Source organism: Amia ocellicauda, chromosome 1 (assembly GCF_036373705.1).
Source record: "Amia ocellicauda isolate fAmiCal2 chromosome 1, fAmiCal2.hap1, whole genome shotgun sequence".
NCBI lineage: Eukaryota > Metazoa > Chordata > Actinopteri > Amiiformes > Amiidae > Amia > Amia ocellicauda.
Genome location: NC_089850.1, coordinates 1473369 through 1491471, shown reverse-complemented (window position 1 = coordinate 1491471; position 18103 = coordinate 1473369). Strand labels below are relative to the sequence as shown.

Sequence of the window (18103 nt, the reverse complement as noted above, 5' to 3'; positions counted from 1 at the left end):
CCCCTCCAATAGGACACTGGGGGCTGAAACCGAAATCCAATCTCAAGAACCAATCATCTATTGATCTGACAGGTGTATAAAGGGTAGCACACGGCATCTCTCTCTCTCTCACCCGAACCAGTAACTGCTGCCACAGCTCAAACTACAGCTCTGTTGCCAGAACCGAAACGGAACCAAATAAGTCTTTGCCGGCAACAGAAGAGTTAAACTGGGAGAAGGAGATTGAGCCGTACAAAGAATAATTTTAAAGGACTTTATTAAATAAGGAACTTTACAAACTGCGCATGCCCACCTGTACCCATCTGATCAGTGAAGTTTTACAGCTGGACAATTGACTAAGTCGACTGAATACGAAAGTGTCAGTCATTTAAATAGCTATTGAGTCTTAAGAAACTCGACCCTTGGAACCGAACAGGGCAGTGGACAGTGGAAACCCTGCTTACAAAGATTTTGTGCACACCCTTGGAGCCTTCAAACCAGTGGAAAATCTGTTTGGAAAAGACACTGTTTCGTGAAACCCCAACTTCCAGGTGCATCGACTGAGTGGAAGTTCTTGGACAAAGCCAAACCGGACTGCCTTTGTTCCAAACCACACGGACCTCGTGCCGTGTGCTGTTATCTGAGCCCGAAGCCAGAGAGGCCTCTCTGCGACGAAGTTCAGATAAGTTTAACAGTTTGGAGTTTATCATTCATGACATTTGAGAAATCACCCAACCACAGACCGTGACTCTATGAATATCTATCCATTCCAATTAAATCCTTTTAATGACGTGCAGAAACCCACAGAAGGGAGTAGCACTGAAGAGGAGTATGAAGAGCAATAATGTGTCACTATATAACACCGGTGACGATGTGCGGCATACAGATACAGATCCCCATTAGCTGCCATGTTATTGCATATGTGATTGATTAATTTGAAAAAGATGCCCATGCACACTGTCTCTACTAGCAAGTGTTATAATTCAATAGAATGCTGTGTTTTACTCAAAGACCTTGCAAGTAGAAACAATGTGTGGGAGCATGTTTTTTCTATCCAGATCCTTTTCCCTCATACACACCTGTCTAGTCTATACAGGCGTGCACTTAGCTTTTGTTATGGTGATTGACTAATTACCTGAATAAATGCTACGTTTTAACATGTTCACCACACATTTACGTACCCTTGTGCATTTTTGATGATGTTTACCTTTGACTGGTAAAAATACCAAGTGGCTGGTAAGTTTTTTCCTTCTACCAGACACAGTGGCTAGTGGCCAAAAAAGTTAATTTCATCTCCCAGGCACAGTGCTTACAAGGGTGTACAGGCTTAGGAATGAGATTTAACAGCCCACCAGGACCTCCGCACCAGCAGTCAGCGCCAGCAGCCTCAGTGCCCCCCTTCTGAAGGGCCATGCTTACAAAGGGCAGGGACTCTAGCTGTGGGACTCCAGCGAGGAGAAGACTGCAAGGAGATGCCGCACATCGTCACCAGGCAGCCATGACTATCGCTCCGATTCCAGTCCTGCTCTCTCCTTCCTCTCAGTGTGCACCTACATGCCATTGCCTCCCTAATTCCACTAACCTAATCTCCCTGCCTCTCCCCTCTTCCTCCCTCTCCTCCATTCCACTCTCTGGAGGTCTGTGGAACTGCCACTCAGCTTCCAACAAGGCCGACTTCATCTCCTCTTTTGCATCCCACCACTCTCTGGATTCCCTCGCTCTCACAGAGATATGGATCTCCCCTGAGAACTCAACCACCCCTGCTGCCCTATCCTCTCCGTTTGTCCTGTCCCATTCCCTGCGTCTTACAAGGCAGGGAGGAGGAACAGGGCTCCTGCTCTCCCCTTCTATGTCCCCCCCCTTCTCTACTCTATCACAACTAACAGCTTTGAATTCCACGCAGTGGAACTCACCTATCCCTCTCACCTCTTCCTTCTAGTTCTACCCCCTCCTTCCCCATCCCACATACTTCCGTCTCCCCCTCCACCCTTGCATCTACTGCTCTTACTCTTACCTTCCATTGACTGTTTTTCCCATCCGTCAGTTAACTGTGCTACCTCCTCTTTGTTCTCCTCCCTCACCTCCTCCCTTGATTCTGTCCTCACATCTTGTCCTGTCCATTCCTCCCTTCCTCAGCCTTTGATCTCTTCCATTCTCTGCTCAACCCGATCCAGTCTGTGCACCGCTGAACAGAAGTGAAAGAGGTCCAAACTCCCAGCTGCCCTCGAACTCTACTGCTCTCTACTGTCTACATTCTCCTCCTCACCGGTCAACCATCCCCACAAACTGTACTCCACCTTCACCTCCCCCTTTGCCCCCCTCCCCCTCCTTCCTCTCTCTCTGTTGATGCAGGGCTCACAAAATCGCTAGCCTGACGTCCCGGGGCTATAGTGTTTTCCAGGTGGGCTACCAAAATGCATCACCGGCCTGCCCGACGGGCTGTCTGAAATAGTGTGGGGGGGGTGCTGACAGCGTTTTCTCCGGTACTAGCGGGGGGAGGGGATGGAGCTCTTGTTTTAAGAGAAATACATGAATAAAAAACGAAGACCCACTTTCATGTGAATGCATCATTTTGCGTGTCAGAATGTCTGAATCCATGTGCAACAAACACACTACCATATATTCTGCTATATAAACAGCATAACATAATTAGAGCACCATTTACTTGACACACAAAACTCTGGTATTATTATTATTATATTGAATTTATTGCCACACTTTAATATGTGAATTATTCCATAGGAAAATGAACACATTTAGCATTGTCAGGCTTTTATTTGTGCTTAATGGATAAAACAGCAGAGCTGCGTGCTCGGGTTTATGTCACGACTGAGTGTGGAACGTTCGTTCTCAATGGGAGACCAAAACGAGAGTGCAGCGTTAATATCACTGTCTCTCACGATTATAACTCACTATTAAATCAATCGTACATGACCAACAATCAATTTCCCCAATGTATGTAAAAATACTTCTAGTTAAGACCTCATGTCAAACATTATCTTGTTCTCCCTTGTTTTTATGTCCATTCTACCGGTAACTTAAACACACCATGCTGATGCTCATGTGTCTGGCGTTGTGCTGCAGGAGACATTTGTATTGTATAGGAAACAGAGGGTGTCGATTAGAGGAGTCACTTCTAACTGGAGTGAGGTTGTTTGTGGAGTTCCACAGTGATCAGTACTAGGGCCTTCGCTGTTTCTAATCTATATTAATGATCTGGACTGTGGGATAGTTGGCAAACTTGTCAAATTTGCAGATGATACTAAAATAGGTGGCTCAGCAGATACAATCTTGGCAGCACAGGCTATTCAGAGGGACTTAGATAATATTCAGTTGTGGGCCGACACCTGGCAAATGAAATTCAATGTGGACAAGTGCAAGGTAATACATGCAGGTAACAAAAATGTCCACTATAATTACACTATGGGAGGTACAGATCTAGATGAAGTAATGCATGAGAAAGACCTAGGAGTCTATGTGGACTCCTCACTTTATCCATCCAAGCAATGTGGGGAAGCAATAAAAAAGGCAAACAGAATGCTAGACTTATTCCAGGTCTGAAGGGAATGTCCTACTCGTAGAGACTGAGGGAACTGAACCTTTTCAGCCTGGAACAGAGGAGACTACGTGGGGACTTGATCCAAGTCTTCAAAATCATGAAAGGCATCGACCACATCAAACCAAAGGAGCTTTTCCAGATCATCAGGGACACACGCACCCGGGGACACAAATGGAAATTGGGCTTCAAGGCATTCAAAACGGAAAGCAGGAGACACTTCTTTACACAGAGAGTAGTCACAATCTAGAACAAACTCCCCAGCGATGTGGTAGGAGCTGAAAGTTTGGGAACATTTAAAAATAGACTGGATAGGATCCTTGGATCACTTAGATATTAATGGACACCAAACGAGCACGATGGGTCGAATGGCCTCCTCTCATTTGTTAACTTTCTTATGTTCCGCCAGGCGGCACCGAAAATTTTGGTCGCTCCACTTCTTTAAGGCAAAAGTCTCCGTGAACCACTGTGATTGGACCCATACACTGCCACTTAATTTAACCCATACACTGCCACTTAATTTTTTCATGGTACCATGCACTGGTACCATGAAAAAAGTTACATTGACATTGGGGTGGGGTCACCGAGACCCCATGGTACCACAGCGGGAAAGTAGAGGGTTTCACCAAAATGGGTGTGCTGGTGCTAGATAAATGGTTCAGTAGAAATACAAATAAATCACATTCATTCCCTTTACCTCATGTTTTCAAAAGGTAAATCACTCAGCACCAAGCAGACACTTTCATGATAGATTAATAGACATTTCAGTTCAGTTAGAACCAGATGCACATTTGTATTGATGATTCTAATTTGATTATTTTAAATCTGATTGTTGATATTTGTGTTTTGAAAAAGTTTTTGATTGATGTTTGGACTCCTAACCAATTTTCTACTTTAAAAAATTTAACTTTTTTTTATTTGGGGTAGTAAAATTCATTTCGGGCTACCAAAATCTGAAGAGTGCCTGCCCGAAGGGCTACCAGAGATTTTGAAATTTTGCGAGCCCTGTGATGATATTGCCTCCTTCTTCTCCTCCAAGATCACAGACATTCGCAAGCTCTTCAACAGTCCCGCCTCCTCTCCCATCCCGCCCAAGTCTCTCACCGATCAAGCTTCCCTTTCCTTATTCTCACCTCTTTCAGACTCTGAACTTTCCTCTCTCCTCCTAGGTCACAAACCCACATGTGCCCTGAACCCTCTCCCCACTACTCTCATCTGGTTCACCTCCTAGCTCAATGACCAGACCTACCAAGTCACATGGCGAGATTCCTCATCCACCCCCCAACCTCTCCTCAGAGGAGTAACCCAAGGCTCCATCCTGGGCCCCCTCCTGTTCTCTCTACACTCACTCCCTGGGCCCCCTCATCACATCCCATAGTTTTTCTTACCATTTTTACACCTGATAATCTCATCCCCTCTGACATCTCTTCCTGTTTGTCTGCTATGCACCTGGATGCACTCACAACACCTCAAGCTCAACATCTCCAAATCTGATCTCTTCTTTTCCCTCCTCTTCCTCACCTTCTGCTGACCTCTCAATCCCAATCCCCATGGAAACTACGACACTCTCTCCCTCTTCTTCTGCTTAGAACCTAGGAGTCACCCTCGATCCTGTGCTCTCCTACACTCAACACATCACCATACTGACGCACACCTGCAGATTCTTCCTAAGCAACATATGCCGAATCCGAACCTACCTCTCCAACTACTCGACCAAGCTGCTCATCCAGGCAATGGTCCTTTCCCGCCTGCAACTCCCTCCTGGCCAGCCTGCCTGCAACTACTTCCTACACATTCTAACTCATCCAGAACTCTTTGACTCGCCTGGTATTCTCTCTGATCCGATTTGCACACGCTACTCCACTGCTCCGCTCCCAGGGCTCGAAATTAATGTTGTCCCGTAGTCGATAAAAAATATGTCTAGGACGGTTCAACACAGACTTTGGGACGATTGCGGGACGATAGGCCATAAAAATAAAAATTGCATAAACCAGTGGTACCATTCTAACATGTTTAAACACAAGGCTGATAAAACAGATCATCACATTTAGCTTAAAAGTTCATAAACTATGAACAATTACTTCACATTACAAGCACTGCAATGTGTTTGTGGGGTAGATGGCGGCACATCAGGAGAACACCATTCTCAAATGCGCACAGGATGCGAGCATTTTTTGTAATGTGATGTGAGAGATGGATAGGCCTAGGCTACTGTAGCTAACGGTAAAAACATTTGAAAGAGGAAAGATCTGAAGATACAACTAAAGGATTGTGCCTTACTGCTTCTGGACAGTCCTATAAACGTGTTGTAAACTGAATACGAAATAAATGCAGGTTTCAATGGTAAATCAGGAAGTCTTAAAAATGATCCGCATTTTTTCTATGGTCAGATTTTGGCTATGGGCTATTAAAAGCAAGCTAAGGTACAGTATGCTATGTAACACGTCCAGATTTCAAACAATGATGTCTGGCTAGACATCGTTATGTAATTGTATAATCATTCTAAAAAAAGAAAGTAATTATAATGTTGGACATAGGCATAGAAAGCATATTTCACTCTCTCCCTGCCCGTCTGCAGGCTGAGGTTGCGTTTTCCGGGAGTTGCTGTGGCATTTGAATTGTCTGTATAGTATTAAGAGAATATGGTTGTATGATCTACCTGGCCTGAAAGGAATGCACACTGTAATAAAAATATGCAACGTTAGTTTTTTTTAGTGGCAATACGACAGACAATTTTGACTTCTTCCTCACTGTCCAAATATGTGGATTGCATCATTCAGGCTAGTGGAATCTGGAGCCAGTTATACTAGCAGGATCAGAAAACAGGATCGGATCCGGGCTCACTGGATCCGGATCATGAAAAAGCGTTGTACGAAGCAGATCATGATCCGGCTCTGCTGATCCGAGTGTTTAATCCAATTATTAAGCAGCGCGGGCAGGGGTTTCCTATTGGCGTAAACCAACTCGTCAGTCTCTGGTGCTGCTGTTTGACCTTCTACGGCTCTAATGACTCAACGACAATCGTAAACCTTTCAGAAAACTACACTGTGCTGTATTGCTGAGAAGTTTATTAATTAATATGAAAAGTTGTCTGTCAAGGACATTGCCCATTGGATCCATTAAAGTACAAAACCTTTCCAGTTTCTTGCACTGGTGTGAATCTCACAAGCTACGCAACCGTTTCTTTAACTCCTCAACTACAAAAATAATTTAATATAATTTGCCAATAATCATTTGTACTTATAACGCGCTTTTCTTATACCCAATATCACTACAATGTCAAAACAAACAAGATCAAACAGGCAACACCTCAGTAGCATCTAAGAGTATTTAAAAATGTGAGTTAAGACATTTCTTAAAAAACTATGTAGTTGGTGCTTCTCAAAGCGTTGCATAGCCATGGAGCTGCTATGTTGTCTCTGTCACCTTTCGTCTTCAGTTAGCAATGGGGTGCTGGAGAAATATGAGCTTTTACATTATTTTAAAACATAATGTAAATAAAAACCTAAATTGCACACAAACTACATCTCACCATAAAGACACAACAGTAGAAACTGTATATTGTATGTTGTTTATTTGAAAGTGCAAATCTTTGTAAATAAGTCACATTTTCGTTGTTTATCTGTGCTTAACCAGACTTGTCTACATTGATAATGTTACCTAGTTGCTGAAACCTGCTGGTTGCAAAATATCTCAACGCTAAACGCAGCTTCATACGTTTTGGTAAGGCATGACTTCGCTTTGATGTAGGTGCTTAAACAGGATCATTTATGTCTGTGATGTTAAATATGCTTCATGCTGTTAATCTAAACCCCTTTCAAACGTCTTCCTCCCGAAAAATCTCTAAAGGGTCTTGCCTAAATACCTGCAGTCTGTGTGTTTGACGCCAGCGAACTAGATGAAGTACACCAATCAGCCATAACATTATGACCACTGACAGGTGAAGTGAATAACACTGATAATCTCGTTATCATGGCACCTGTCAGTGGGTGGGATATATTAGGCAGCAAGTGAACATTTTGTCCTCAAAGTTGATGTGTTAAAAGCACGAAAAATGGGCAAGCGTAAGGATCTGAGCGACTTTGATAAGGGACAAATTGTGATGGCAAGATGACTGGCTGGACAGGTCAGAGCATCTCCAAAACTGCAGCTCTTGTGGTGTGTTCCTGGTCTGCAGTGGTCAGTACCTATCAAAAGTGGTCCAAGGAAGGAAAAGCGGTGAACTGGCGTCAGGGTCATGGGCAGCCAAGGCTCACTGATGCACATGGGGAGCGAAGGCTGGCCCGTGTGGTCTGATCCAACAGACGAGCTACTGAAGCTCAAATTGCTGAAAAAGTTCATGCTGGTTCTGATAGAAAGGTGTCAGGGTGCCCATGCTGACCCCTGTCCACTGCCGAAAGCGCCTACAATGGGCACATGAGCATCAGGACTGGACCATGGAGCAATGGAAGAAGATAGCCTGGTCTGATGAATCACAAGTTCAAGGTGTTGACTTGGCCTCCAAATTCCCCACATCTCAATCCAATCGAGCATCTGTGAGATGTGCTGGACAAACAAGTCCGATCCATGGAGGCCCCACCTCGCATCTTACAGGACTTAAAGGATCTGCTGCTAACATCTTGGTGCCAGACACCACAGCACACCTTCAGACGTCTAGTGGAGTCCATGCCTTGATGGGTCAGGGCTGTTTTGGCGGCAAAAGGGGGACCTACACAATATTAGGCAGGTGATCATAATGTTATGGCAGATCGGTGTATACAGAGTTCCTTCATTTGAAAGGGAAAAGTGAAAGGGAACACACTAATAAACATTATTTTTAGTATATTGTTGTGTTATTTAATGGGGCAGAATATCTCCATGGAATATTGTTGTTTAAGTTAGAGTTCAATTAATAAATTAAATTATTAATAATGTAATGGATGTTTGTTTTTATTAAGATGCATAGTCTTTTTCTAAACAAATTTAGTTTATGTAATGTCAGCTGTCTGCGTCAGAATGTCGGCATGTCAAAATGCTAAAAAACTAGCATTTTCATTTTGGGACAGGTCAAGTTCAGTTTGGGACGGTTGAAATTGCACTTCGGGACGGTACCGGGACAGTGAGGAAAAAAAGTTAGTTGCGAGCCCTGTCCGCTCCCTCTACTGGCTCCCGATACCGGCACGCATTCAGTTCAAGACACTGACCCTCACCTACCGCTGTCACGATCAGACTGCACCCAGTTACCTGTCTATACATCCCCTGCAGAGCACTGCAGTCTTCCGGGGCCAGAAGATTAACCTTGCCTCCTCTCCACTCCCCTTCCTCCAGAGCCCGCTCCTTTTCATCCTTGGCCCCTAAGTGGTGGAATGACCTTCCCACTGAAATCAAAACAGTGGAGTCCCTGACCTCTATCCAGCAATTACTCAAGACGCATCTTTTCAGTCTGTATTTGTAATTTACTCATTCATTCTCCTGTAAGATACGTTTCGTCACACTCTTGCCTTTGCATTACTAACACTTGAATTGTTTATTTTGATTTCCCCTCTCCCTTTCCCTTTGCTCTTAACTTTGACTTAACATCTTGTCTGAACTTATCAGCTTTTACAGTCTAGGATGTAAGACCTTATATATTGTTTACTGTATTTGTTTACACTTGTGTAAATTGCAAATTTGTAAAATGATTTATGCCTTGAACTGCACCGTATTATTGCACTTTGTATTGCTCTTATATTTTGAAAGTCTCCCTGGACAATGGTGTCTGCTAAGAAATAAATAATAATACAAATTTGAAGCCTGAGCAAGAAAACAAGTTGGTGCAACTCACCTGTGATAGCACACTGAAAACACGACAAGTAATTAAATTTGTCATCTTTTTGGAAAAGTATTTTAAAAGAATATCCAGTACTAAGTAAGATTAGTGTACTGTTGTTGCTGCCATTCACAACAACCTACATGTGCGAACTGGGATTTTCGACTTTGATAAGGTTCGCATACAAGGTTAAAAACAAAAAGAAAGAAACCGACTCCACAATGCACATGACATGCAAGTAGTGCTTTCATCCTGTCACCCAGATTGGAATGAGATCATGAACAACAGGCAGGCACACCAGTCACATTAAGTACGTGAAACGTACCCCATGGACTTGTTTGTATTATTGATAGTTCATTTTACAAGTAACGTCAAAGTTTAATTTTAATTATTACTTAAAAGTCAAGCTAGTATGCATCTATTGCCCAGGCTTTATTGTGATATTATAAACACTGATCAGAATATATGATTGTTTTGGGTCGCAGGGATATATGTTTTTTTCCTCCACTGGAAATTATGGGATCAATAATCAGGAAGTGGAAGCTGCATCACACCATCCAGGAACTGCCAAGAAAAGGCTGTGCCTAAAAACTCAGCACTCAAACAAGGAGACTCGTGAGACAAGCCACAGAGAGGCTAACAATCACTTTGAAGGATCTACAGATTTCAGTGGCTGGGATTGGATTAATGGTGCACCAGTCTACCATATCAAGAGCTATGCATGACACTGGGCCATCATGCCCTGAATGTAAAAATATAATTCTCCCAAGGCTGCCAATTAAACACTGCTCTGCTCTTTCCAATCGCTGTGCTCTGAATGGCCTCTGAAGCACCAGTCACTGTAGGCACTCTGATATCTCTATTCTGAATGGTCAAAGCAGCAGCTCGAAGTCACTTGAAAAAGTACTTATTTCCACTGTAACCACTCTGACACTGACTCTGACACACACATACACACACAGAGCAAATCTGCCAAGAAGAATGGGCTAAAGTCACTCCGACACTGTGCAAAGCTGGTAAATACCTACCCCAAAAGACTTAGCCTAAAGCCGTTATTGCAGCGAAAGGTGGCTCTACCAAATATTAAATGTTAAATGTTGCTTGCACAAATATTTCCAAACATAAAACCAATGTCACCTTACAATAATTGATTTTGAAATTCAGTGTTTTCAAATGAAACATCACACAGAAGAAAATTTAATTGTACCATTTGCAATTCAGTAATATGACAGAATTGGTCAGAGGTATGAAAAATTTTGCAAGGCACTGTGTATAACATTATTATAGTATAATTCACAGTTTAATTTAAAACGTGTATGTTGTTATCCATTTATGGTCAAGCTCTGGTGACAATGTTACCCCAACACCCAGGATTTGGCTCCCAGTTTTCCTAGTAAAATAATTTATAGGCTATAATAGTAATAACAATATGTAACCAAGTAAATATTTGTGCCTGGATTAGTTCTGATGAATACATTACAGTAATCTAATTGTTTTCAAGGTTCAAGGTTATGTTAACCTTTTTTTTCACATCCCATCGCTGGCATGTAATATTGAAACTTGAACACAGTCATCAAGAAGTATTGCAATGGATTTAAGAACTTACCCCCATGTACATAAAGCTCATCTCGGATCTCCCTGTTGATTTGAGAAGGAGTAATGTACTCTTTACCATCGAGTGTGTGTACCACATCTAACTGCTTGTCTTCTATCAGCTTTGCAACAATCTCAATGCAGTTTCGTTCAGATAACCTGAAAGAAATCAGAAACAATAGTTGACAAACCACTAAAGAATAAATCAACCCCTCATCTGACTTTCAGTACTCTCCCAAGTGGGAAGATTTAAATGTATGCATCACGTTAAGCAAAACAAAAAGGGAATCATAAACAATGAAAAACAAAATGAAAAACATCCCAACAGAATCACAAACAGCACCCTGATATTGTACAATGCCTTGTGTATTTGGTAATTTTACCTCGTACATTAAATAAAGAACATGGACACTAGAGATGCTCCGATCGATCAGCCGCTGATTGGTATCGGCTGATTTCCATTTAAAATGACTCTGCCCTCGATGCTTAGTTAAAAATAGGTAGCACTAACACTATGCATATATAACTGGTTACAAAGGAGCTTAGTGTAAAGACAAATTCGGTGTCGGCCAATTCTAATGACAGGAAATCGGTGATCAGTATTGGCTGTAAAAAGCCTGATCGGAGCATCCCTAATGGACACTTAATTAAATGAATGAATGAATTAAAAGTAATGGAAGGCACTGCTCAATGTTATTAATTTAAATTTATTTTATTTAAAGTTTACTTTTACTCATTTTCATAGTTTTTTTGTATCACACTACAGTTCAAATGTAGGCCCTATTTATGCATCTGAAAGACAACCAAGGAAAAGTACTCTCAGAATTGAATCACTATCATTAGAATTTACAATATACAGTCACATAACTAATTTCTGAGAACTGTACATTTGTAATGTGATTTGAGATTGATGGTGACAGTCTAATTGATTTACTGAGGAAATGTGCCGACACCTGTCCAAAATTATCTTCAGGGCTATTTAGAAATGTGGTGTAAGATGATGGACGGTCACATCAAGTAGCCTACAGCTCATTAATAACACTCCTATCAATAACTTTTATATTTGTTATATGTATTGTGTAAGCAGTAATATAAAATATTATTATAGATTATTAAATTACACCATTATTTTGTATGGTGCGGTGTGTTTCTTTTGTGTATCCCATTTTATATAGGATAAGAAACCAATCAATTTACGAATACCACAAATAAACCAAAATCGTAATTACTTAATTGTCTAATACATTTTTAAAACTGAATTGCTTTTAAAACTTAAATGCTGTCCAATTCGACTAAATATATTACTCAGATAATGGCAATAATGTAACTTTGTCATCGCTGCAACTTGAGTTGTAATGCCGGATTTTATCTTTTGAAATAAAACTAAAGTTACATCAAAATAACAAAACATTCTAAATATACTATTCCGTACTTCTGTTTATTCGGCGTTTATTTGGTCTTCATGTCAAACTAGTTCATGTAATAGAATAGGGATTTTACATAAGATATTACCTTTGAACGGTATCTGCAAACTGTGCTCTCTGAAAATCTGCAGCCAAGCGTCTGATTTCTTCCCAGTCGGCTGCCATGATAGCAGCTTTTCGGTTATTTTGGGTATTTTTTTAATAATAATTTTCAAGTACTTGGTAAAATGTCAACCTTTTTCACTGCAGACGGACAAGAGCTTAAAGCACACGTCAACCTCAGACAACGTAGGATGGAAAGCAGATTAGTTCAAAAAGACCCTACTTTAACGCGTTTGAAAAAGGAGTATGCACTGGCTGAAATGAATTTCGGAGTTACGTAACTTGAGCACACTGTTTTGGAAGACCTGAACTGAACGGCTGAACTGCAGTAATATTAACGTATATGTCTGATGCTTACTGAAATTACTGCCGAGAACCTAACTGATAGGTTTTACTTTAATAATATATGTGTGGCTAATTCTTAGTTATAAATAGCCTAAACATAAAATACAGTTTTACGGATTGGATAATGTGTCCTGCTGAAAAAAAGTCTAAACACATTATACTGCAATCTTATTAGTATTGCACAGAACGAAGTCTAATTTGTTATGAGTAATTAATTTAATTCTAGAACACATGAATATATTTATTATGCTGTTCTTTGTTCATATTTATTCAATAGTAAAATATAAACCTGGAGGGCACTGTAAATTGCTAAAAGATATCCAAAGCTTTAAAATTAACCAATTAATATAATGTTATCACTGTTGAATTATGAGAAAAATAAAATACAGATGATGAACTATAAATAAACCAAAAAGGTTCAGTGAAAAATTATCAATATTGACCAGCTACAGCTTTTTTAAATCAGTAAAGACAAGAGACAAGAACATTAATTCAATATTTAAAATATACACTACGTGTTTGAAACAAGAAAATGTTAAACTGCGGTGAGAATACATCACAATAAAGTAGAATGACATGCTAGACAGGAATATGATTATTGAATTGGAACAGAATTAGATGAAAATGGCAGAAAATAAAGCATAAACAAAGGTGCTGATTTCAACCTTCTCAGAGTAATCTCCAGTTGCTTCTGGACTTTCTATACCTCAGAAGATGCCAAGGTGCAAAGATGTAATATTTTTTTATATTATTGATCACTTTTAAACTTTTATTTTTTAACTTAACATAATACTGATGATCACTTTTGAACAAAATAAATATGTTATTACTTCCTTTGAGTTATTTTCTTCTTCTTTTTTTTATTTCACATTTTAGAAATACTTTGAGGTGGTATGGACGTAGTCTGTGACCTCTGATTGGTTATGTCCAGGGTGGTGTAGTGGAAAGTTCATCGCCCTCATCCGCTTTGTTTTGAGATTTGGTAATTTTGAAAGTAGTTTTTTAAAGAAGGAAGAGTTTCTGATCACTGAATGTCCATTTTTTGCAGCTTTGATACACCTTTCATCTGATACACTGTGGATGAGCACAACCTGACTGTGATGTGTTGCTGTTGTTCTTAGCTGTTGTTTTTCCTGTCTCTGCCTCCAGACCGTGATCAGAACAGCTCAGGGAATCCTTCACTTCTTAGCTCCAGGGCCAGAGCGAGTTCACCAGGGTCTGGGGTAATAACCATGTTTATTTGAGTCAGTCAGTTCCCCTGAAGTAGTCAACTTTAATGTTGCATTATTCAAAGTACAAGGTAACATGTAAAATAAATGAAAAAAAACAGATACAGGTTTCACTACAAAATGGCGACTGCTCTCTTAAAGCGATACCCCCCACCTACTTTCCCAAGACTACCCCCACTCTGGATGGTAAATTAGACCTAACACCACTCCAGCACTCATACAAAGGCACAACACACAACTGGATTAACAGTTACATGGACATTAAACGTTACCCCGTATGTCTCTTAACAGTTACACTTTTTTTCTTTTTCAGTCCATAAAATCCTCCGAGCTTGTCCAGATTTTGATAAGGTTCCACACCAAAGACTGATCCTCAAATTGGAAGCTGTAGGCATTCAGGGTAATGTAAGTAGATGGATTTTGAACTGGCTGATGTATAGGAAACAGAGGGTGTCGATTAGAGGAGTTGCTTCTAACTGGAGTGAGGTTGTTAGTGGAGTTCCACAGGCATCAGTACTAGGGCCTTTGCTGTTTCTAATCTATATTAATGATCTGGACTCTGGGATAGTTAGCAAACTTGTCAAATTTGCAGATGATACTAAAATAGGTGGCTCAGCAGATACAATCTCGGCAGCACAGGCTATTGAAAGGGACTTAGATAATATTCAGTTGTGGGCCGACACCTGGTGGATGAAATTCAATGTGGACATGCAGGTAACAAAAATGTCCACTATAATTACACTATGGGAGGAATAGAACTAGATGAAGTAACGCATGAGTAAGACCTAGGAGTCTACGTGGACTCCTCACTTTCTCCTTCCAAACAATGTGGGGAAAAAATAAAGAAGGTAAACAGAATGTTAGGGTATATTGTCAAAAGTGTAGAATTTAAAACAAGGGAAGTAATGTTAAGACTGTACAATGCTCTAGTTAGTCCTCATCTGGAATACTGTGTACAGTTCTGGGCCCCACACTTCAAGAAAGATATCGCTGCTCTAGAGGAAGTTCAGAGGAGAGCAACCAGACTTATTCAAGGTCTGAAGGGAATGTCCTACTCGGAGAGACTGAGGGAACTAAACATTTTCACCCTGGAACAGAGGAGACTACATGGAGAATTGATTCAAGTCTTCAAAATCATGGAAGGCCTCGACTACATCAAACCATAGGAGCTTTTCCAAATCAGCAAGGACACATGCACCCGGGGACACAAATGGAAATTGGGCTTCAAGGCATTCAAGACAGAAAACAGGAGACATTTTTTCACACAGAGAGTTGTCACAATCTGGAACAAACTCCCCAGCAATGTGGTTGAAGCTGAACATTTGGGAACATTTAAAAATAGACTGGATAGTATCCTTGGATCACTTAGTTATTAATGGACACCAAAGGAGCCCAATGGGTCAAATGGCCTCCTCTCGTTTGTAAACTTTCTTAAGTTCTTATGTTCTAAATGTTACATTTACAGAAATACATGGCTATCTTCCCATAAAAAAAAAACAGTTCTTAAAACATAAATGGCCCATGACTCAATACATATAACATAGCAGTGTTACAAGTTACAGTCATACATACTTCAGGGTATTTTCTTTTAAAACAAGGCTCAGTAACAGTAACAACTGTCCTCCCCCTTTTTTTAACAACAGTTTGTATGCTATAGTTCAATTCAAAGTTCAAGATGCAACCCAATCACCAAACCTGTTGGGTTGTCTTTTGTCCCGTTTTGACCTCCCTGTGGGTGTCAGACCCATAGCACGGCGATTAACAGTCCATGCTTGGCCTTGTCACACTGTGCTACCCCCACTAGACTGAACTCCATCTGATGTCGCAGACCCACTCACAGGAATAGAAGAAGTGGTATCAAACGCAGGCTCTGCATCCTTCTCACTGACACTGTTTATATCATCCATGAACAGATTAGGCAGATCCAGATTGGAGTCGTGGAGGCCTGGACCTCTGCCGGTTGACACTCTTTGACGTGTGTGAACACCCAGTTGTTGTCCAGAGTCATACAAAAGTTATATGGCTTAAGTTTGTCATGGTGAACAACTTTCACCTCAGTTCTCTTACTCATTTGAATCCTGTAGACCAAGTCGTCCGGCTGACCCAGTATGAAATAAGGGCCTTCATTGGACGGCAGGAACTTCCTGACTTCATCACGCACCCACTTTGTTCCTTTAACTAGGTGCCATACGTTATAGTGTGTCCTCATGACATTCTTGTCATACTGCCGTTTGGCATGTTCCACAGACTGAACCAGGGCTTCCCTTGCGATCTGGTGAGCAAGTTCCAACCTGTCTCGTAGCTGTGCAACATACTGTGGAGGGGTTTTTGTGTGCTCATGGTTGGGTGTAAAGCCAGCCACCAGGTCGATGGGCTATGTTAATTCTCTGCCAAAGAGCATCATGTTCAGAGTGAACCACGTTGAGCTGTGTGTTGTTGCTCTATAAGGCCATCACGGTGAATGGAGTCATGAGGTCTGAGTCCCAATGACAACATTCTGCAGTGGTGGCTGGATCTTCTGCAATGTGGCATTGAATCGTTCAACTTGCTTGTCAGATTGTGGTCTGAAAGGGGTTGTGCGAGTCTTATCAATTCCTAATATTTCACACATTCTTTGGAAGACTTCAGACTTGAAGTTGGAGCCTCGATCACTGTGAAGTGTCAGTGGTGCTGCATAGCGACACACCCATTCAGCTGCCAGAACTTCAGCCACTATCATGGCCTGGTCATCGGGCAAAGGATAGGCTGCCACCCACTTTGTGAAGTAATCCTGAACCACCAAACTGTAGCAATTATAGCATTCGGTCTCATTTAAAGGACCCATGAGATCAATGGCAATCCTCTCCATAGGTGCTCCCACGTGAACAGTGCCCATAGGTGCTTGGGGCTTCCTTGAAGGCCTGGATTTAGCGGCACAGCTAGTACATGTACGACACCATAGCATGACATCCTCCCTCATTTAGTACCAAGCATCTGCTTCAAGATGTCCATCCGGAATACATGAGGTAGGAGTATCTGTGGGCAGAACACTGTGCCTTCGGTATAGTAGAAGTGCCATAAGAGAATGCCATCCTTGAGATACAGTCTCCTCCACTGGCTCCAAAAGGTGTTTGTCGCTGGCCCGAAGGGTGACACATCCACCCAGGATGGGCGTTTTCCCCCTTCTTCGAGCCATCTCCTGACAGGGAGATTTAATTCTTCAGTAGTCCATCCATGGAACAGAGCAGTGTCACTTGTGTCGGTGATGCAAATCTTCTCCAGAACCGACGTGTTACCTTCACTGTCCTGATGACCAGACTTCATGTCGAAGGCCGCTCCTGAAGCTCCAGGAAGTGTGGGCTATAGGCTTGTGTGTTCCACAACCCCCACTGAATGGAACGACATAGAAGTAGCCTCCCCAGTGTTATCAGCTATGCTGGGGCCGAGGTCTCACTGCTGAAACAGGCATTTTTCTGGGTAGGGTCTTATATGGTGCAGGGGCAAGTCTGGTGGCAAGACCTCCTGGACAGGACATCAGCATTGTCGTGGTGGCATCCTGGGCGATGAATGACCTTGAAATCATACTCTTCAGGCTTCTCAAGCCATCTCGCCAGCTGACTTTCAGGTTCCTTCATCCTTATGAGCCAGCTGTGATCGGTACGCACGCTGAAGGGTCTTCCCAGCAGATATTGATGGAAGTGTGTAGTGAACTCCACTAAATTCAGAGTGTTGATTTAGAGCCCTGTAGTCCACACACAGATGATATGTCTGGTCCTTTTTGCATACCATGAACAAATCGGTGAAGCGTAGCTGCTGTGGCTTGGAGAGGCTAGTCCAGTTTTAAGGCCTTGCTGGATCTGGTGGTCCGCATTCAGCTGCTTCTTGAATGCCATTTGCCATGGCTGCTGTTTCACAGTTGGCCCAGGCAACATCTGGATGTCATGCTGTACAAGACTACTGCCACCAAGATCAATGGATCCAGTAGAGAAGACATCTCCATAGGCACTAAGGAGTTGAGCCAGCCCACGACATCCATCTGAGCTCTCAGCATACAAGGACTGTAAGTGAGCAGGAACAGCTGGGGAGACAAGATTAATTTGTGGCAACA

The 18103-nt window shown here is 41.9% G+C and overlaps 1 protein-coding gene across 2 annotated transcripts in view; it reads right to left on the bottom strand.

Moving 5' to 3' along the window:
- ufl1 (UFM1-specific ligase 1) overlaps positions 1–12634 on the bottom strand; it is an 83090-nt gene extending 70456 nt beyond the window's left edge. For both annotated transcript variants that reach the window (XM_066698983.1, XM_066699065.1), the window contains exons 1-2: positions 12429–12634; positions 10930–11075 (exon numbers count right to left, since the gene is read on the bottom strand). In XM_066698983.1, coding sequence (XP_066555080.1) covers positions 10930–11075; positions 12429–12505 — 223 coding nt within the window. In that variant the 5' untranslated portion in view covers positions 12506–12634. The remainder of the gene's footprint in view (positions 1–10929; positions 11076–12428) is intronic.
- Between the last annotated feature and the right edge of the window lie 5469 nt (positions 12635–18103).